Source organism: Borostomias antarcticus (assembly GCF_949987555.1).
Source record: "Borostomias antarcticus genome assembly, chromosome: 20".
In the NCBI taxonomy this organism is placed as follows: domain Eukaryota; kingdom Metazoa; phylum Chordata; class Actinopteri; order Stomiiformes; family Stomiidae; genus Borostomias; species Borostomias antarcticus.
This window is the reverse complement of record NC_140253.1, coordinates 2,544,957-2,567,007: the sequence shown is the minus strand read 5'-3', so window position 1 is coordinate 2,567,007 and position 22,051 is coordinate 2,544,957. Positions and strand designations below refer to the sequence as shown.

Genomic DNA, 22,051 nt, shown 5'->3' with positions numbered 1-22,051 from the left:
ACACACGGGCGCGCGCACACACACACCATTTAGCAATCACATGTGGCGCTTGCCTTTACATGTATATATATAAGGGGGTCCCTGGCTAAATAAACACTTGCCACACCGCAGTTTCCGACGTTGAGGCTCCTGTCGCCCTTACTGAGGGGTAAACAGGAAAAGAGGATTTACTACACATAATATGGAGCAGGTTAGACTGGGAGGCACACACACACACACACACACAGGTCTATGGACCGAGTCTGACAGAGAAGGACAGGGCATGGGTCTGGGGGGGACTAGTAATGGTGTGTTGAAAGATCGGCTCCAGTGAGGGGAGTAAAACACACACACGCACACACTCACACACTCACACACACACACACACACACACACTCACACACTCACACACTCACACTCTCTCTAACGAGTGACACCTTAATCACAGCAAGCTGTTCACACACTTGGGTGGTGACAGAAGGGAGCAGGGGTAAACGAAGAGTGACAGGTCTAGGAAGTAGAACGCCGGACCCAGAATGCAAGTGTGTGTGTGTGTGTGTGGGGGGGGGGTGGGGTCGCTAGTCTGCGACACCGCTGTCACAGACTAGCGACAGCGCCGACCCTGGACGGCCTGGCCGGGTGACAGGCCGAATCGCACCAAAAAATAAAAAATAAACTGTTTGGGAATTGAACTTTGCGAAGATCTCTCAAACTGTTCTCAAACTGTTCTCAAACTGTTCTCCCTGTGGCCTCAGATCTCCTCGGGAGACCCTCTTTCAGCGAAATATGAGAATGGCTGGCTCCCGTCTGGAGCTCGGATTCATATCTCCCCCGACTGCCAATGCCTACTTCAACAGAGAGACGGCTTTAAAATGATCCTGTGGGGTTTATGTCTGATTTGTGTGTTCTTCCCCCCCCCCCCCCCCGACCAGATGAGGGTGACTGTCTCTTCTCTTCCAAGCCCCTCTCTCTAGCACAGGAGGGAGCTAAATAATATGGATCTAAAATTTTAAATACAATAAAAATAAAAATAAAAGTTGGCAAGGCAGACCCACTGCTATCAGTCTATGGGAGGACGGAGTTTCAAAACGATCCAACAAACGTCTCGTCTGGCTGGTTAGATTTGAGCACCAGATATGGGTCTGCTTTCTCTCCATCCATCCATCCATCCATCCACACCCCCCCTCTCTCTCTCTCTTTCTGTCTCTCTATGTCTCATCCATCCAGTCCACCCACCATCTCTCTCCATCCATCTACCTGTCCGTCCGTCTACCTCTCCTTCTCCCTCTCCGTCCGTCCACCCACCCTCTCTCTCCATCCATCTAAACCCCCACCGCTCTCTCTCTCTCTCTCTCCATCTGCCTCCCTCTCTCAAACTCACTCTCTCAAACTCACTCTCTCTCTCTCTCCTCACGACTGGCGTCATTATAGCAGGTGAGGGGGCGGCATGGCTTCAGGACGTTCTGTAGCCTTGGGGTCCACCTGAGCAGTCAGCCCACAGTCGACACGGAGCAGATGGAAACAATATTATTACATTTTGACTCTGGTATTTACTCAGGCCTGGTCTAGAGAGAAGGAGGGGAGACAGAGAGGGAGATAGAGAGAGAGAGAGAGAGAGAGAGAGAGAGGGGAGGACAGAGAGAGATGGGAAGAGGCAGGGAGGGGACGACAGAGAGAGAGAGAGGGACAGAGATAAGGACAGAGAGAGGGACAGAGAGAGACGGAGAGAGAGACAGAAAGAGACAGGGAGGGGACAGAGAGGGGAACGAGGAGAACAGAGAGAGAGAGACAGAGAGAGACAGAGAGAGAGAGAGACACAGAGAGGGGACAGAGAAGACCAGAAAGGAGAACAGAGAGAGAGAGACAGAGAGAGACAGAGACACAGAGAGGGGACAGAGAAGACCAGAAAGGAGGACAGAGAGGGACAGAGAGAGAGAGACAGAGAGAGAGGGACAGAGAGAGAGGGACAGAGAGAGGGACAGAGAGAGATGACAGAGAGGGACAGAGAGAGGGACAGAGAGAGGGACAGAGAGAGGGACAGAGAGAGGGACAGAGAGAGAGATAGAGAGAGACAGAGAGAGAGACAGAGAGAGAGACAGAGACACAGAGAGGGGACAGAGAAGACCAGAAAGGAGGACAGAGAGGGACAGAGAGAGAGAGACAGAGAGGTGACAGAGAGAGGGATGAGAGAGAGAGGACGGAGAGAGAGGGACAGAGAGAGAGGGACAGAGAGAGGGACAGAGAGAGGGACAGAGAGAGAGACAGAGAGAGAGGGACAGAGAGAGGGACAGAGAGAGATGACAGAGGGACAGAGAGAGGGACAGAGAGAGGGACAGAGAGGGACAGAGAGAGACAGAGAGAGGGATAGAGAGAGACAGAGAGAGGGAGAGAGAGGGATAGAGAGAGATAGAGAGAGACAGAGAGAGGGATAGAGAGAGAAAGAGAGGGAGAGAGAGGGATAGAGAGAGACAGAGAGATAGAGAGAGGGCCAGAGATGGGAGGGTGTCTGCTATCGAGAGCTCTGTATCCAGTAGAACACTGCAGTTTGGGAAGGAGCGAGAGAGGGATGAGGGGGGTGGAGGAGAGGAAGTGGATGGAAGGATGGAGGAGGAGAAGTCGAGAGGATGAAGGAGGAGAAGGGGGGGATTGAGGAGGAGGAGGAGGAGGAGGAAGATAGGGTGATGAGGAGACGAATGAGGGGAGGCGGACAGCGATGGGGGCGAGGAAAAAGGGGGAGGACAGAGAGAGAGAGAAAGGAAGGGATTCCAAATAAAACACATGTGCTTCAGGAGGGCGGTCCGCGGACGATGGAGAGATTACACAAGGCGATCTGACAGGGAGCATGGAGGAAAAAAATACAATAAAAAGAAGAAGAGAAAAGCAGGGGGCTCCACACTCCTCCACCTCCTCCTTCGTTCTTCTCCTAGTGACAGTGAAGCAGAGGCCACCAGGAGTCTGTCCTGAATATGAAGTGTGTGTGTGTGTGTGTGTGTGTGTCCAGGGGGGGGGGGGGGGTTATCAAACCGAAAGTTACAGGAAAAACCTGTCTTTGTGTTCTCACACGCTGTTTGATATTATCACCACCAGGGTTGAGTTTCAAAATACCAGCCAGAGTTCCACTTCCGCCGCGCAGTCGACCCAGAAGGTGGCGGAGGAACGGGGAACAGGATCGGGGGGGGGGGGGGGGGGGGGTTTGGGTTTGGCGAGCGTGTTACGCTGCCGGTCCCTGTCACGAGAAACAAATAACTGTAGTTTTTTCTGCCCCCAGGAAGAAAACGCTTTGTTACACAACAACTCCAAAAACGCGCTTCGGAAATATCTCCCGGCGCGCGCGTTCACGAGGCCGAGGCATCGCAGGATGGCGCGGTGGAGGCTTTTCAAACAACCCCCCCCCCCCCCCCCCCCCCGTTATAGACGTGGCAGTGGAACATTCCGGGACCCTCCCTGTGGGACTCCCCTGCCTCCGGGTGGACTCACCTTGATGTAGGGGTGGTCCTTGCAGGTGGTGCCCCACTGGCGGGCGCAGCGCTCCTCCTTGCGGTGCTCGTAGAACTCGGGGTTGCGCAGGATGGCGACGCGGCGTCCCTCGTAGGCCAGCGCCATCGCCGTGGCGCCGTCCAGGCGCTCCTTGTCGGCGGCGGACACGGGAAGCACGATGGGTACCGACAGGTTGATGACGCCGCCTAGGGGACGGAGGGGCGACAGAGGGGGTTGGGTCAAAGGTCAAATACAGGCTTGTAGGTAGAGGTCACTCATGTGAGAACGGGATAGGGGGATGGGGGTCAGACTTGTGTTGCAAAAAAACAGAGTACTAGGGTTTTCTGTGTGTGTGTGTGTGTGTGTGTGTGTGTGTGTGTGTGTGTGTGTGTTTTGGCAGATTCAATTTGGCTTGATCATTCTTTTTCCAGCGGGTCGTGTCCTTCGTCTGGCAGAACTGGAGAGAGAAGGCAACAGGATGGGATGCCGTCCAGTCCTTCCATCAACGGATGCCCTGATGAGGGCAAAGGAGCAAAGGGGAAGGAAGCCAGGCTAGAAGATTGAAACCCAGCCTGAAATCCCACAAGAACAAGGTGGGAGTTACTGTAGAAAGATTAAAAATCAGCCTATCAAAACAACAACTACAACTCAAAAACCATCATCTACACATGTGGAGATAACCTGTATCTCTCCATTCCTCAAAGCAAAATGTCCGCCCCCACCACCACCCCTGTAGCGCTCTAAAAATATCCTCTACTTTCCTCCATCCATCCGTCCAACCACGCGGAGCCTTCCCAGAGTTCAGCTGGAGATATACGAGGCGCAAATCATCCCTACCAGTCTGCGTCTCGGGGGGGTGGCGACTAAGAGACAGCCAGGCGTTTCACGACCCCGTGGTTCTGCAGCGCCCGCCGACGCCCCGCTGGCCCTTCACCTAGACGGGGGGGCGGAGCTTACGGGAGCCCGCCGCGCTTTTCACGGCGTCTCGTCTGTTCAAACGGCGGGGGGGGGGGGGGAGATCGGGAGGTGGCCGGGGGGGGGGGGGGGGGCAGTGGTCGACAAGGTCTTGGGTAGCCCAGGGTAGCAGCACACACAGCTGGTTCTAATAACACACACGCACGCACACACGCGCGCACGCGTAGGATACATGCACGCACACACACTCACTCTGTCCAGGCACACTCACGTTGTCCAGGCCCAGAGTGTCCAGGGCCAATGGCGCCATTTGGGGGAGAAAAGCTAGGATGATTCTAAGGGCCTGTGACTGACAGGGACCCTAAAAAAATATTACAACATTAGGTACACTTTTTTTTCAATATCTTCATCATTAATAGAAGTTATTTTACAATGTACTGATAAAACTAAGGGTTTCTTTTTTGGGGGGCAAAAAGTAAACATCCAGATAGCCAATTGCCCCCCTCTCTATTTATATGAAATGGTTCGGTCCTCAGGACTAGCTAGCAGTGAATTGTGAGTGAGGAGTGTTGGTGTGGAGCATATGTCTCAGCTTCCTAAAGAAAAATCTGGCTTCAAAAAACCTTTTTATGGCAGGTTTGATTGTTTGCGACTGGCTGGGATTTACATAAGCTAGTGGCTTTATGCTGGTTAGCAATAGTTAGCTAACAAACTGGTAACATTGCCCTAACTTTAGCCTATACGGCCAAGCTGACTGGCTAGCTAGCTAGCTACAATGCATACCTAGGCTGTTGACTTATCAGGGAGAATATTAAATGAGAAAGGTAGGCTACAGGAGAATAAATCTTTGAAAGCAATACAAAATGCCTTAGAGCCTTAATGCATTCCATTATATTGTTAATTGTCATCTGGTCCCTGAATTTAGAGTTTTCTTTTAAATAAACACATTTCCACCGTCAACTGATGAAGAAAAGTCTCAAATTGGTGCATAAAAATTCACCAGAATGCAGGAAATTCAGTGTGACCTCTAAATTTCTTGGGGGAGGAGCCCCAGACCCCCGCTTATTGTGTCCACCTAGTGTCAAATCGAACCTATACCACTAGTGGGGCCCAAAGTCATCTTTTCATGGGGCCCAAAATCCCTGGCAGCGCCCCTGTCCAGAGCTATTGGCAACACGCACACACACACGTGGAAATGATTCGTGTCATATCTGATCATTCATCGCCAAGCGATTTTACTGCTACTGGCATGATGGCATACCTGTCTGGTAAATTGGTCTGGTGAGTTTTGAACGCCCCGGACCGTCGGTTTAGCCAGTACCACAGGTTTGATGGTTATGATTGTTATCATGGACGTTTGTCCTTCTACTCTTCCCAAGAAGGAAGTCAGAATGGACAATAACATAATTACTGCGTCTACTCATTCATCAAAACATTTTTAAATGTATTTTAAGTGTTGCTGAACACATGTACCAAATACATTCCTGCCTTCTGAACCGTAAAACCCGCAGGCCCAGAACAACGGTCAGTTGGGATTCTGGATCTTATCCATTACAGTCTAGACATTTGTCCTTCCAAGCTTTTGTTATTCCTCCATTGTGAAACCCCCAGAAGGTAAGTCTGAACAGACGGGCGACGGAGATCAATATTGAATCTTCTTCCTTTTCCCTCCGTCCGCATTTTTCCCTCAGCCAGGACACAAAAGCGACTACGCCAGTGGCAAGAGATGTCTCACATCCACGCTGTGACACCAGCAGAGACGTCTCACATCCACGCTGTGACACCAGCAGAGACGTCTCACATCCACGCTGTGACACCAGCAGAGACGTCTCACATCCACGCTGTGACGCCAGCAGAGACCTCTCACATCCACGCTGTGACACCAGCAGAGACGTCTCACATCCACGCTGTGACACCAGCAGAGACGTCTCACATCCACGCTGTGACGCCAGCAGAGACGTCTCACATCCACGCTGTGACGCCAGCAGAGACGTCTCACATCCACGCTGTGACGCCAGCAGAGACGTCTCACATCGGGCGCTTTCTGACCCTTTTTTGCCCTGATCAGGCCCTATTTCTATTTCTCTCTCTCTCACTATCTCTCTCTCACACTCACCCTCTCTCACTCACCCTCTGTCTCACTCACCCTATCTCTCTCTCACTCACCCTCCCTCTCTCTCACCCTCCCTCTCTCTCTCTCACTCACCCTCTCATTCACCCTCTCTCACTCACCCTCTCTCTCTCTCACCTTATCTCTCTCACTCACCCTCTCTCTCTCTCTCTCTCACTCACCCTCTCTCTCACTCACCCTCTCTCTCACTCACCCCATCTCTCTCTCTTACTCAACTCTCTCTCTTCCTCACCCTATTTATCTCTCTTTCTTACTCTCTCCCTACCCCTATCTCTCTCTCTTACTCCCCCTCTCTCTCGTATCTCTCTCTTCCTATCTCTCTCACCCTATCTCCTTTCCCTGCCACTATATTCAGTTAGTTGAAGTTTGCTCTGGGCCAAAGACAGTATATCAAAGCCAGATTTGGCTCCAATACATTCGTCAAAAACATGAACAGTGCACTTGATTTCGATTAGTACAACTAAACGAACGGAAAAGTCCCAAACCTGCCCAGGAGTCGTCAACCAAGACAACCAATAACAAACCCCAAACAGTTCTTAGTTGCCAGGTCCCATGTTTGGAGAATGTTATTGTAAGATATACCTTCGTAATTAGATAGCTAATGAACAACAGCCTATGTTGTGAGTCCTATCATTTAATGCCTTTTAGACTGTGTGTGTGTGTGTGTGTGTGTGTACGCGTGTGTGTGTGTGCGCGTTAGTAATCTGGCACCACAAAACAGCTGACAGGGTCAGTGTTATGCGGGCAATAAAAGTAAATTGACTCTTTTCTGGAAATTCAAACGCTGCGTGGGAAATTGCTGTGATTTCACAGTTGCACCTATCCAAGAGCTGTACGGACAACAATTGAAAAGTCACCCATAAGCATTCTTCTCTCCAAATGAAGAGAATTGGTTTTATTTGTTTTAAGAGAATGGAATTACTCAAGCATTCCTTGTGTTGAAGACTAGAGGAATAAAGGAATGGCATTAGTGGACACCGCACGAGTAAGGTTATCTCTCTGTTTCTCAATACCAATCATACTGAATTTTCATTTTGTTCGTCTGTATTATGGCATTTCCATAATGAGTTGATGAAGACCACTTGCAGGCCATAACTTTTGGTTTGTGTGAGCGTTCAGCTCCCTCTAGTGTCCATTTACTACATCGTTTTGCAAAACCCCAAAATGTGGGATTTGAATTTCTTGGAGACTTTGAGTCAAACAGGCTACGCCAAATGTGAGAAGCTTATCTTACGTCCGTCCAGCACTGTAGACCTCAGTCAAAGAAAGCTGCTTCCTACATCAGATACTAGAGTCCTAGAGTCCTCCATCCTGCCCTACATCAGATACTAGAGTCCTAGAGTCCTCCATCCTGTCCTACATCAGATACTAGAGTCCTAGAGTCCTCCATCCTGTCCTACATCAGATACTAGAGTCCTAGAGTCCTCCATCCTGTCCTACATCAGATACTAGAGTCCTCCATCCTGTCCTACATCAGATCCTAGAGTCCTCCATCCTGTCCTACATCAGATACTAGATTCCTAGAGTCCTCCATCCTGTCCTACATCAGATACTAGAGTCCTAGAGTCTTCCATCCTGTCCTACATCAGATACTAGAGTCCTAGAGTCCTCCATCCTGTCCTACATCAGATACTAGTGTCCTAGAGTCCTCCATCCTGTCCTACATCAGATACTAGAGTCATAGAGTCCTCCATCCTGTCCTACATCAGATACTAGAGTCCTAGAGTCCTCCATCCTGCCCTACATCAGATATTAGAGTCCTAGACTTACCGTCCAGCAGGCAGTCGAAGTGCAGACACTGCAGGAACTCCCTCTCTCTCATGAAGCCGTTGAGGGGCGTGGCCCAGCCCTCCGCCAGCACCTGCACCCACTGCATATCCACCTGCGCTCCAACACAGACACAACGGTCAAATACCGCGGTCGGCGAGCCATTCAATATATACACTATATGGATAAAAGTATTGGGACGCCTACACATTTCACCTACAGCTTTTATGACATCCCATTCTAAATTCATAGGCATTAATATGGAGTTGGTTCCTCCTTTGCAACGATAACAGCTCCCACTCTTCAGGGAAGGCTTTCTACAAGATTTTGGAGTGTGTCTGTGGGAATATTTGCCCATTCATCCAGAAGAGCAGTTGTGAGGTCAGACCTTGATGTTACTTGTCCATGTAGGGTATATATATTTCTTATTTTTATTACCTACTATGGTCAAACACCTTAACAACCATCCTCACTTCCCCCCGTCATATACAAGCTTCCACGGCAACCCAGTTGGCAGTTGTGAATGACAGGTGGCGTTACCTTGGTGATCTGGACAGCCGGTAGCGTTTCAGCGTCCGCCTTGGCTAGGTCCAGCTTGTTCTCGTGGACATACAGCTCCTTCACCTCGTACGACGCGTCCACGGGCACTATGTCCTACAGGAACACACGCGCGCACACACACGCACACACACGCGCACACACACACACACACACACACCATGAATCCGCATGTCAGTCTGTGTAAACCGTGCTTTACTCATAACAAAAATAAACGTGATGGAAAGAGAATATGGCGACCAGGTTTAGTAATGGGGACTGAATCAGAAGGTAGTAGAATTGTTGTTGTTGTAGGTTCTTTATGAGGCGATATGACTGCAAAATGGAATCTCACATGTATGCGACCACATTTCCCTCTAGTGGTGAAAAAGACACATGACTACTTAAAAGACCAGAACATGACGCATGTCTGACTGAATATCTTTATGTTTAGTAAGTGGATGGGGTTCAGGTGGTGATCTCACCTTCTCCTGCAGCAGGTCTATGAGCTGCTGGATGCACTCGTTGACGCTGCAGGAGTCCGTCTTCAGGACCAGCTCCGGCGCCTCCGGCTTCTCATACTCTGAATCGATACCCGTGAACCCTGGGAACAGATAGACACGTTAGAAAGCCTTCTGATTACTCGACAGCGGAGAGTTGCTGAGGTTGCGGCTCGGTTGTGGCTCAGTGGTAGGGCGGGTCTTCCAGTGGTCGTAGGCACTGCATGGCAGCTGCCGCCATTGGTGTGTGAATGGGTGAATGAGAGGCCATTGTAAAGCGCTTTGGATAAAGTGCAGTCCATTTACCATTTACCATAGGTATGCCGTTATTCACAATCAAGAACACATTTTAGGACAAGCATTTTGCAGTCAAACTCTACTAGGTAAACTAGTTAGCTAGAGAGAGACAGGCATTTATCGTGTGTGGATTAAGAGTGTGTAACTAGAGATTCAGGCATTGATAGTGTGTGGATTAAGAGTGTTACTAGAGATTCAGGCATTGATAGTGTGATTAAGCGTGTGTTCTGAGGACTCCAGCAGGTCTTCTCCAGCCTTCCAAGGGGAACTACAACGACCTGATGTCATCATGGCTGCTGCACAGATCATATCTGCGTCTGTTCTGGCGCAAGGATCGGCTTAATGCTAGATAGGCGAAGATAGGCTGCACTTCCTCCACTGAAAAAGGATGTGTTGTTGCTGTCTTGTTAAGATACTCTGCTTCTCTTAGTCTATCAACTTCAACTTCAACTAGCATCAATTCATATATTGGGAGATTGCTGATCTAATTTAAACTGTTTACAATAAAGCCTAGGCTATAAAATTGAGAAATGGTAGGCTACTTATATGATTAGTTTTAAAATACTTTCATGAAAGAAGAGAGATTTCCTGTGCTGTAAGCAGTTTGATAAGCATAGCCTGCTACGTCACCAGACTACTTTGACTTATCTTCGACTACGGAGGGATCGCAGAACGCTATGGGCTGAATGAACCTTTTAATTCCTTGAAAAAAGTTCTGTACTAAAGGTTAGGAGACGTCTTTGTCGAAAAGCGCTATAGATGTTCTATGTAGTCTTATTTTGTGTGGTAGATGTTGCATGTAGTCCTATTTTGTGTGGTAGATGTTCTATGTAGTGCTATGTTGTGTGGTAGATGTTGTATGTTGTATTTCAGATGTTGTATGTAGTCCTATTTTGTATGTCGTATATATCCTATGTTGTATTTTAGATGTTGTAGGTTGTGTGTTAGATGTAGTCCTGTTGTATGTTGTATGTAGTCCTATGTTGTGTGTTGTATAGTCCAAAGTTGTATTTTAGATGTAGAATGCTGTATTTTAGATGTTGTATAAAGTCCTGTGTGGCATTTTAGATGTAGTATGTTATATTTTAGATGTATATAGTCCTGTGTTGTATTTAAGATATCGTATGTTGTATTTTAGATGTGGTATGTTGTGTTTTAGATGTTTTATATAGTCCTGTGTGGTATCTTAGATGTGGCATGTTGTGTGTTAGATGTAGGATGTGGTATGTTGTGTGTTAGATGTAGGATGTGGTATGTTGTGTGTTAGATGTAGGATGTGGTATGTTGTGTGTTAGATGTAGGATGGGGTGTTGTATCTGACCTCTGATCTCTCCGGCCCTGGCTCTCTTGTACAGGCCCTTGACGTCCCTCTGTTCACACACGTCCAGCGGAGCGTCCACAAACACCTCGAAGAACGGCAGGCCGGCCGCCTCGTTGATCTTCCTGGCGTTCACACGGTCCTGAGACAGAGAGGGAAAGGTAGGGAGAGAGAGAGAGAGGGAGGGAGGAAGAGAGGTTGAGGGAGAGAGGAATAGAGGGAAGTAGGAGAGAGAGAGAGAGGGAGAGAGAGGGGGAAGGAGGAAGAGATTGAGGGAGACAGGGAGGGAGAGGGAGGGGGGAGAAAATGTATGCAGTTCAATACACAATGCAAGTCTGGACACAACTGAACCGTGTGTGTCTGCATACTTACAATTAGGACTGAAAACAGACACACACACACTCCACTTTCCCACTCTCTCTCTTTGTGGACCACAGGGCGATATGATAGCAAGACGTTGCTATTGTAACAGCTGCCTACCCACGGGAGGGGATGGGGGTACACAAATAAAGACACACACACACACATACTGACCATACACATACTGACCACACTCACACACACACACTCACCCGCCCGTAGGGCGAGATGAAGCTGGCGATGCAGACCAGGCCGGCGTCGGCGAACAGCCTGGCCACCTCGGCGATGCGTCGGACGTTCTCCTCACGGTCCTCGGGGCTGAAGCCCAGGTTCTTGTTCAGGCCCTGCCGGATGTTGTCGCCGTCCAGCGTGTAGCAGGGGATGCCGTGGCACACCAGGTACTCCTCCAGGGCCATGCTGACCGTGGTCTTCCCCGCGCCAGACAGACCTGGGGGGAGGATGGGACACAGCAGCAGAGAGGTGACACCGCGCTCCAAAAATCACTTTTTGACTTTTTTCCATTTACCTTTAGTAGGTAAATGAAAAAAATTACCAGCCAGATTTTTTACCAGAGAAAAATAATATCAGCATCAGCCCAGCACAACACAAGAGTCTTTGCATGTGACTATATTATGCACCCAGACGTACCAGTCAGCCACACTGTGCACCCCCTGAAGCCGCCTCTGGTGCCCACCACCTGGCCACGCTTGTTCCTGCTCACGTGGTGGGCCTGGTAGGTCACGTTAGTCGCCCTCTGCATCCCCTGCAAAGACCACACCGCCAGCGTTAAGTGCTTTTTCTGATCTCAAGTAAACAGTCAACGTGACTGACTAGCAGGCAGATGACATTAGGACTTCTGCTGGAAGATACAGGTGGTGGGTGGGTTGTCAGTTTGTGCAAGTGATCCAATCGTCAACAGTAGCTACAGTAGCTATGTGAATCAGTGCACATTGTGGATCTAAGCCAATCATGCCAAAAATCAGAATGCCAAATTTCCCCCTTGGGGAATCATTAAAGTATCTATCTATCTATCTATCTATCTATCTATCCATCTATCCATATAGGTAGATAGTATCTATTATATAGTATATTATCAAATCAATGCATAGATCACTATCTATCTAATTTAATCCAATCTATCTCAAACCAATGCATATATCAGTATCAAGACACTGATGAAATAGTTAACGCCAGGCAACTTTGCAAGGGTTGAACTGCATTGCACGCAATAACACTTCCTTAGCCAACAGGAGCTGCGTTGCACACTAGATCCTACGAGCCAATCGATAGTTAATCAACAGAAAAGGGTTTTGCTTCCAGTTGCAGCTAGATTATCAGATAGCGTACATGTTCATTTAACATTCATATCATTGGTAGCAGGCTTGATATCTCTACTAGGTAATGCTAGCATGCTACAGCCAACAGTCAATGAATGCTCACCCAGTTCTCGGACGCGTTGGTCAGCTTAGGTTTCTTGTGCGAGTTTCCAGTAGTCTCCATGCCTGGATGTAGTATAAAAGCTTGTTCCGCACACCTGTATGTTTACAGTTTACACAAACTAGTAAATTAATAAACAAAACACGTATTCGTTCTGTGTTTTCCAGGTGTTTTCTTAGCGGAGGCTCCCCAGACTACCCTAGCAGAATCTAGCCTCAATAACGGAAACACCGTTCTGATAGTGTTCTCGACAGGAATTTCAAAATAAAGGTCGCCCAAAACAAATTTACTTTTTGTGATTTGACGGTGAAAACATGTAAGAAGAATGTTTCTGTCCCAAATACGATAGAAAAACACATACAAACAAAAATATATATCATTTTAGAAACGAATTACTTAAATAATCAAGGCGATATGACTGCAAAATGTATGAATCTCATATGTATGCGACGACATTTCCCTCTAGTGGTGACAAAGACATACGACAATCGATCAGTTCCTTGTGAGAGCGTTATGGGAATGACTGTGGGGAGAGGGCGCCCTCTACTGGTTCTGGGACCCCAAGCTACAGCCACTGAGCGATCAGGCTGCCCTCAACCTGGCCAAAACCCCCGGGCTTCAGTTCAGTCGGTTCAGTTGATGGAACTGTTGAGGTACTTCCAGGCTGCCAGAGGCTCTCTCCATTACAGGACGCGCTGCCTGAAGGAGCCACGCAGCATCAGGGACAACAGCCACCCTGGTTCTCATGTATGGAAACTGGGTCAGAGTTTGTGTGGGCTTTACTGGCCATGCTTGTTCCTGTGAAGTTAATAGTGTAATTGTATTTATTTATTTTAAGATTCAAGATCCGTTTTATTGGCCATATATATGGTTCACACATACTAGGAATTTGACCAGGAGCGGACAGGACAGTGCAAAGACATGACAGTGCAAATGCAAAATACAAAAAATAGTGCAAATACAAAAAAACAGTGCAATATACAAAATACGATATATACTGGGAGGCACAAATGCAATTTACGTACTCTATACAGAATTATTACAGACCATGACTGGAATGGGAGGGGTCGGCCACAATCTTTCTGGCCTATTTAAGGGTCCTGGAGGCGTGCAGGTTTATTTTTATTTATTTTCTTTTTCCATAGCTTTATTTGAACTTCATAATTCCTTCTGTCTGGTATCATAATGCGTTTGAAATGTTTTGTTTCTCTTGGCATAATGATTGGAAGGTGGTCAAAGCAGCTTGTATGATCTGTCCTACCTGACTGTGGGGTCTCCTATGGGGTCCTGGTTTGAACATCCTTGGTTGGATCATCAGAGAGGTTTATATCCTCCACCTCCATCTCTCCATGACCTCTAAACACCGCCATCCCTACCAGCTCTACTGGTTACTGTAGAATAGATACCAGCTCTACTGGCTATTGTAAAATAGATACCAGCTCTACTGGTTACTGTAGAATAGATATCAGCTCTACTGGTTACTGTAGAATAGATATCAACTCTACTGGTTACTGTAGAATAGATATCAGCTCTACTGGTTACTGTAGAATAGATATCAGCTCTACTGGTTACTGTAGAATAGATATCAGCTCTACTGGTTACTGTAGAATAGATATCAGCTCTACTGGATACTGTAGAATAGATATCAGCTCTTAAACAGTGTGGAACGGTGACTCCTCCTTCTTTTCTTCTTTAGTGCTTTCTGCGTCTCTTGTTCTTCTTTTTCCCACTGTCTTCCTCATCCCTTTTCACTAGCTGTCAGTAGTGTGAAAACACATAGACAGACCCATAGTTATACCAACATGATCTCAGCAACTGTATCTGTATAATGTATCTCCGCATTTAGGCATAAGCTGTGTCTCTAAGCTGTGTGCATCTCCTGAGGTCTCTGGACACATCTTCAGTGATGTCCCAGTCCCAGTCCCGCGTCTTTCAGCATCACACCCTCCCCCAGGTGACCCGGCCGGGGATGATCAAAACCCAGCTTGTACTCCCTCGGAACTGTGGTGTAGCGCCTTCATTCCCACACGGCTTGTGTCTTTGACGCACCAGTACGCTCTTGTAAGCACGCCCCCGTTTAGCCTACTCACCATTCGTGCGGCAATTTTTTGTACGTTCAAGCGTTACAATTGCTGTGTATACCTGTTATGTTATGTAAACGTTATGTTGGGGTCTTTAATTGATTGCACCAAACATGCCTATAAACGCACCATTAACCATAGCCAGCTATAATGAACTTATCATTACTCATATGCAACATGTCAAACGTTATTCCTCCAATACTAGCCATGTAGCCTATATTTGAACGCACATATTATATGTGTATACATAATTTGTATCAATATGACGAGGATCCATTCTCTTTCGGCAATACAAATAAATGTATAAAGTCGTGACATGTTTAGGATGTAGCCACATGTACGAGCTTCCCATTTGAACATTTCAGTAGTGCTTGGCTCCTCCCCCACCATCAACATGTGAGGACGCTTTCATCAGCAAAGCATTGTGGGTACTAAACATTTTTGTAGAATAATACAAAATACATCTCCAAAATACGCTTTTACGATTAAACCTTATTCATCTGATAATATTTATTATCAGACGTTCTATCTGTGCCTAAATATGTGTTTGGTGACGTATTTGAAGCACCGTGACCGTGAATGACGTTCCCGCGCATGACTACCCCCTCTCTCTGGTGTGTTTGTTAAGACTATACTTTCAGGGATCATTTCTATAGTTCTTGACTTGAGAAATGTGTTTCTAAAGTGTTTGGTCTCGCTACCCACGAGGACGAGATGAGATATTCCCTTCTGAGCGCGAAGCGGGCTGAGAGTAATGATTCACTTCATACGCTCTCTGCCATTGATGACCGTTCTTTGCTCCTTTATGGAGCATTGAGGGAGGGAATATGTTCTGAGTGGTTAGCCTCATACTGTTGTGAAAGGAAAAGATATAGGATAGAAGAATTTTAGGTGTTTACCATGATTATGGAGACATACACCTGCTGTGTGCGTTTGGATTTTAATTTTTGATATTATTTTATTAGATTGTTATAATACGAATAACTATGTTTCATTGTGGAGCACGGAGGGAGGAAATATGATCAGAGTAGTTCGCCTCACATCTTTGTGTAATATGAAATAAATGTACGTGAAGCAACATGTTATCTGCATATCGAACTTAATTTCCAATGTAGTGTATGGTGTTTGAGATTGGATTCTAATTTTAAATTTTATATAATAAATTGGCTATTATAATTCTAAGTATTACTTTCTGACTTACTGGATTTCCAGAATTGAAAGAAGATACACGTTCTCGCTCTCTTTTCCTATCGTGGCTCTTCCCTGTCCCTCGTGTGTCGTGTGGGGAAAAAAGAAATGGGGAGAAAGTGAGAAGGGAGACAGGAGTGTGACAGGGGAAGGAAGGAATGCGAGTGAAAGAGGTGTTGAAAGATAAAGGGAGAACGTTGTATCTCTATATGACATTGGTTTAAATTTGAAACCATATGATCTGGTGTTTCCCTTGCAAATAATATCAACAGTGAGAACCGGTTGAATCCAAAACAACGAGAGTTCCCTCGCTGAAATCACAAGTTTGTTTGTCTGGATGTCTGTCTGCTTTGCCTGTCTGTCCGCATGTTGATTTAATGTCTGTCTGCTTACTTGCATGCCTGCATGTTTGTCTTACAGTGTCCTTACATTTTGCCCTGTAGCCTATTGTCCCTGCAATTTGTATTTTTATGTGCTTTTAACTGTGTTGTTTATACAAATGTTATACCTGTTATGTTGTCTTTATAGTGTTTTCTTTATTATGTTTTTATCCGACACTTAACACCTTGCCCAGTGACTGCAGTTGGAAACTATACCCAGCTATAACTGGCACATTTACAGTAATGTTGATTGGTGTGCACTGTCCCTGTAAAAATGAACTAAAAAAAAAAAAAAAAGTTCTGGAACGTTTCAGCCCATGCTCTTATTGTGAAAAGAGGGCCTACCCTTAAAACGGAAGTGATGTTTCTGTTCTGTTCGCTATGAAAAACTGATTTGGGGTCGGTTTTTACTTCAGTGCGAGTAAATTTGACTGTATAATTATCCTAAATTATGAGCCGAATGATAATTATGTATGGGGGAAAACGTGGTCATCCCTGCAGCTGTTTCCCACCACTGTAAAGATGAAAAAGAGAAGGCTACCCTTCTACATACACATTCTAACATACCGTCCAAGCCCTTTTTATGCATAGGCTAGATGTGTCGGTTATAATCACACGTGGATTGCAAACAGCTGTGGAAAACGCCCATCCCACATCAGACGAGGTCTGGAGCCTCGGCTACTTATTCATTATCAAGTAAAGTGTAGGCTACATGTAGGCTAGTTGGGGAAAAGGTTGCAACCCTGAGATTATGGTAGATTGGAAGTAGCCTATACAGGCCTAAAGAACAACATTTTTTATTATATTGAGAGTAGCTATAGGCTACTCTAGACTATCTGCCATGCAGATATATTTACAGTTACACAAATATTTAGTGATCTATTGAATCTGTGTTGAAGGATTCTGACCTCGGTGATGTAGCCTACCTATTGGACAGAGTGATAGCCTACTCAAATCAAAAATCATCGCAGGGAAATATGCCACCGGTTACAGTTCCAGTTTCGGGAGGGCGCTTCATTGCAGGGGGTGAGCGACATTTATAGCCTTCAGTCCGGCCCTTTTCAGCTGGGCTGGACCAATATTGGGCTGGACCTGTGCGGCGAGGAGGAGGATGGGAGGAGTGGAGAGCACTGCTCCTCTCTCCAGTGTAAACAGCCCCAGTAGCAGGTCCCGGAGAGGAGAGGAGGCTGATAACGCAACAGGAGATCGGCTCTGCAACACGGCAGGTGGGCGGTGAGCGACAATCGGTGGCTGTATGTTTTATTTACATGTAGAATAACATGCTGCTAAATAGACGTAGGTGAATGACATGACTGACGTGTAGCCTGTCTGTTGCTATCTGCCGGTGTACGTAGCTGGTGATAATGCGAGTGTCATAACGAATCCTCGACCTGACACCAAAGGCATTTTCTAATATTTAGTTATTTTCCATGTCGCGTTGATTTGTAGGCCTACAACAGGATTCGGCATCTATCGGTGTAAAGCATATTCAATAGTTAGCCTGTGCAAATGTTTCGTACGTGTAGTCACATTTATGTCGTGGGTTTCTATTCATAGACATGCTACTAACCTGTCAACTAATGCCAAAAAATGTCTCAACAGTGCGATTAGACAAACGATTAGTGCGGTGTGATATCACGCGACTTTTCCCAGGAGATTCCCACTTAGACAGGATCACATGCATCATCCAGCAGCCTAGAGCAGAGAGGGCCCTCTGAACTTTTGAAGCCAGTATAATAAATAAACTCGCAGCTTTATTGTACAAGTCAACGATGCAGATGCATGACATGTTCACTTTCCCTCTGAATTGCATACATTAATCAACTTGTGTGCTGCAGTTTTATTATAATTACCGTGGTTGCAGCTCTGGAAATGGCTTCTGCTCGTTAATTAGAGGCTAATTAGAGGCTGAACTGATGGAACTCAGTACTACCCAAACCCTGCTGCTGTGTATATATAGCAGGCTACACTGAACGAACAAAAGGTGCTATAAAGCAATGTTTCTCAACCTGGGATCCATGGATCCCCTGTGGTCCCTGGCATAATTACAGGGGGTCCTTGGGGAAGTGTTCAAAATATATTTTCGACATGTAGGCTATATATATATCATATCATATATATCAAAATATAGTATAAAGGTTTACCTGGGCACTTCAACTTGACTACCCGAAGCAAGACACTGGAGCACTCATATAGGCCTAGTCTAGGCTACACGTTTATTGCAGAGGTACCTCTGCAATAAACGTGTAGACTATATGAGTGCTCCAGTGTCTTGCTTCGGGTAGTCAAGTTGAAGTGCCCAGGTAAACCTTTCTACTGTACATGGTCCTTTACTGTAGAGCACCAAACCCTCGCATTGGAGACGTGGCTGAAGCGCGTTGGACCTAACCCTTGGAAATATATCAAAATATGTTTGAATCATATTGTATAAGTCCACCATATTTAACAAAAAATAATACTGAAATGAACCAGTAGGCTAGGCTTATTCACACACATTCACAACTCTCACTTTAGCATTAACGGAGCTAACTCACTCATTATTGGAACAATGATTCACAAATTATTCAAACAAACAGCAAATTAAGTGTCATAGAAGTGAAAAAGCTTATGGCTGACTATGGTGCTCTAACATTAGTTGTGAACATAATGTTGGCTGGCTTCAGTCAGGAGGGGAACACTTACTTGGCTACTTGGCGCCACCTGTTGTTCTCCATGTATGATAACATAACAGTCTAGACCCGAATAGACGACCCCATTTTTTCAGACATTTTTCCAGGAAAAAAAACCTGTCTTATATTCAGGTCAATACTGTAATAATAGAAGAATCCTCTGGAAAAAAGGGTTCTGAACCCTTTTTTTTAGGTCAGTAAGGTTCTAGAACCCTTTTCAGGTGGAAAGGACCTTTTGGGTTTCTGAACGGTAGGTTCCAAGTACAACCCTTTTCAGAGGGTTCTCTGTTGTTACAAATGGTCCTTTTTTTTTTTCTTTTTTTTTTTAAATGTAAAGTTCACCTGCCCTGATATAAAACCTCAAGTGTGTGTGTGTGTGTGGGGGGGGGGTAGATTGGGGTAGAATACAATATAAAAACACAGTTGTATTGAATCAAATCTCACTTCATTTTCTACGGGAATCATCAGAACCTCATGCCTACTGCTGTGCGTTCACAACCTAGTCACATAGTAACCGCCCAGTCATATAGTCACATAGTGAGCCTCCAGCCACATAGTCACATAACCCCCCCCCCCCCCCACACACACACACACACACACACACACAGAGAGAAGTAGACTGTAGCCTATTTTCGTGCTGTGGTGGTCAGCTCCCTGTGGGGGAGTGTGTTCCTCAAAAGTAAATGTAGAAACCTGCCGCCATTTGGCACACAGACACACCCCTGCCCTGCCCAGACTAGCTACGGCCGCCCTGTAATACTCTCTCCCTCTCTCTCTCTCTCCCTCCCTCCACCATTTTCTCTCTCTTGTTCTCTCTGCCTCTCGTTCTCTCCCCCCTCTAACTCTGCTAACCTGGTATTACCAGCCAGCACCACCCATGTGTGGTCTGGGAACCAGGGCGTAGTAGGGTGGTTTCACCCAGGGTCTGACAACATTGGGGAATAGACAGTGGGCCTCTACTGCATGTGATGTTTGGCTCTGTGGGACCATCTGCCATGTAAATATTGTCCCTCTATTGGAAACGCATCCTAGGAACTGTCAATATTGTCCTTCTATGGGCTACGACGTCGAAAACACACACTGTGATAATTTGTTTGTGGCAGCTCTCTTCAGCGCCCTGTTGAGTCCTGTTTGGGGTCAAGTGTCATTCTCTTTTTCCCTCCTCTCTCTCCTCTCCCCTCCTCTCTCTACTCCTCTACTCTCTCCTTCTCCTCTGCTCTCCTTTCCCCTCCTCTCCTGTCCTCTCCCTGCCTCCACTTTCCTCTCCCCTTTCCTCTCCTGTCCTCTCCCTGCCTCCTCTTTCTTCTCCCCTCCTTTCCTCTCTCCTTATCTCCCCTCCTCCTCTCTCCTCTCCCCTCCTCTCCTGTCTTCTCCCTGCCTCCTCTTCCCTCTTCCCTCCTCTCCTCTTTCCTTTCCCCTCCTTTCCTCTCCCCTCCTCTCCCCTCCTCTGCTCCTCTCCTGTCCTCTCCTTGCCTCCTCTTTCCTCTTCCCTCCTCTCCTCCCCTCTCCTCCCTTTGCTGTTCTGGAATTCTATCCCTACAGCCCAGTTATGTTTGTGTCAAGTGTTGTCAAACTGCTGTCTAAACATCCATTATTTATTAATCACCAACTTAAGCCCACATTTCAGCCTCTGCGTGCAGCAACATAGATGGCTCCATTAGCCTACCTTTTAAAATGGCGTCATAAAGCATTTTTGGCAGCTACAGTGAGATTCTTATAGCTGGTGTGGTATACGTTTTAGCATGAGTTATGTTTAAAGCTCTCTTGTTCAGTACAGTGTGTGTGTCTGTGTGTACTGTATATGTGTGTGTGTATGTGTGGAATGTGTTTGAATGCCTGTGTGTGTATGTGAGTGTGTGTGTGTGTGTGTGTGTGTGTGTGTGTATGAACCCACATGTGTGTGTGTGTGTATATATGTGTGTGTGTGAGTGTGTGTGTGTGTCCACAGGGCCGGGTCACTTCTGGTGCGACGTTATTTTTAACCCTCCTCCCCCTTTGATGGTGAATCTGAGCGCAGGCTGAGGGGAACCAAAATGACTGGACGGCTCATCGCCACCATGTCATTAACCAGGCCGAGCCAAAATGTCCGCCCGGTCGCTCTGGGCTCCCCCAGAATAAAATACAGGCCGGATGGCAACTGGGCGGCCAGGTCTGTAAATAGCACGGGAGCCGGCGGAGCCGGCGCCAGCCCATCCATTACTCTGCTACAGTCGGCGAGCGTGTGGAAGATGTTTCCCTGCTAGGTTTCCTCCTCCACAGCTCCTCCCTGTGGAGGAGGAGCAGCGGGAAAAACACCAGGGAGGAGAGGTGGGAGAGAGGAGATGGAGAGAGTAACGTAGGGAGACGGAGGGAGAGAGAGAGAGAGAGAGAGAGGGGGGGTAACAGAAGGAGAGGAAGGGAGGTGTGTTGACCTTGACCACCTCTGGTGAAACCGTGCTGTTTAGATAGAATGAATCACTGAGCACATGGTGGAGAATAATTTATCTCCCCAGTTCACCCTGAAGAAAAACTCTTTTGAGTACAAGGGGTTATTATCAGAGGTGCGTTTGATTAACCACTGAAGTTACACTTGTTGGGCTTGTCCCATTGGATTTTCTGTTCTGGGTCAAATCAAATAAAGTGCATGACATGTATTTGATGGGATTATTTGACAAATATTTCTGACCCAAGGTCAGTCTGAAGAGTAAGTCTGAAAGGTATGGGTGTAATCAAAGTTTTCTCCTCAAAGAAGCCTTATCTGATGCTTGGTACTGTACTTTATACTGTAGCTACCTTTTAGCATAAAAGCTAAAATGTAACCCGGCAGTCAGGGCATCCAATCTATCTATCTATCTATCTATCTATCTATCTATCTATCTATCTATCTATCTATCTATCTATCTATCTATCTATCTATCTATCTATCTATCTATCTATCTATCTATCTATCTATCTATCTATCTATCTATCTATCTATCTATCTATCTATCTATCTATCTATCTATCTATCTATCTATCTATCTATCTATCTATCTA

The 22,051-nt window shown here is 46.6% G+C and overlaps 1 protein-coding gene across 2 annotated transcripts in view; it reads right to left on the bottom strand.

Moving 5' to 3' along the window:
* papss1 (3'-phosphoadenosine 5'-phosphosulfate synthase 1) overlaps positions 1 to 12,915 on the bottom strand; it is a 22,056-nt gene extending 9,141 nt beyond the window's left edge. For both annotated transcript variants that reach the window (XM_084454295.1, XM_084454296.1), the window contains exons 1-8: positions 12,722 to 12,915; positions 11,930 to 12,044; positions 11,494 to 11,729; positions 10,925 to 11,063; positions 9,292 to 9,410; positions 8,810 to 8,923; positions 8,273 to 8,384; positions 3,457 to 3,662 (exon numbers count right to left, since the gene is read on the bottom strand). In XM_084454295.1, the coding sequence (XP_084310421.1) occupies positions 3,457 to 3,662; positions 8,273 to 8,384; positions 8,810 to 8,923; positions 9,292 to 9,410; positions 10,925 to 11,063; positions 11,494 to 11,729; positions 11,930 to 12,044; positions 12,722 to 12,781 (1,101 nt within the window). In that variant the 5' untranslated portion in view covers positions 12,782 to 12,915. The remainder of the gene's footprint in view (positions 1 to 3,456; positions 3,663 to 8,272; positions 8,385 to 8,809; positions 8,924 to 9,291; positions 9,411 to 10,924; positions 11,064 to 11,493; positions 11,730 to 11,929; positions 12,045 to 12,721) is intronic.
* Positions 12,916 to 22,051: the final 9,136 nt, after the last annotated feature.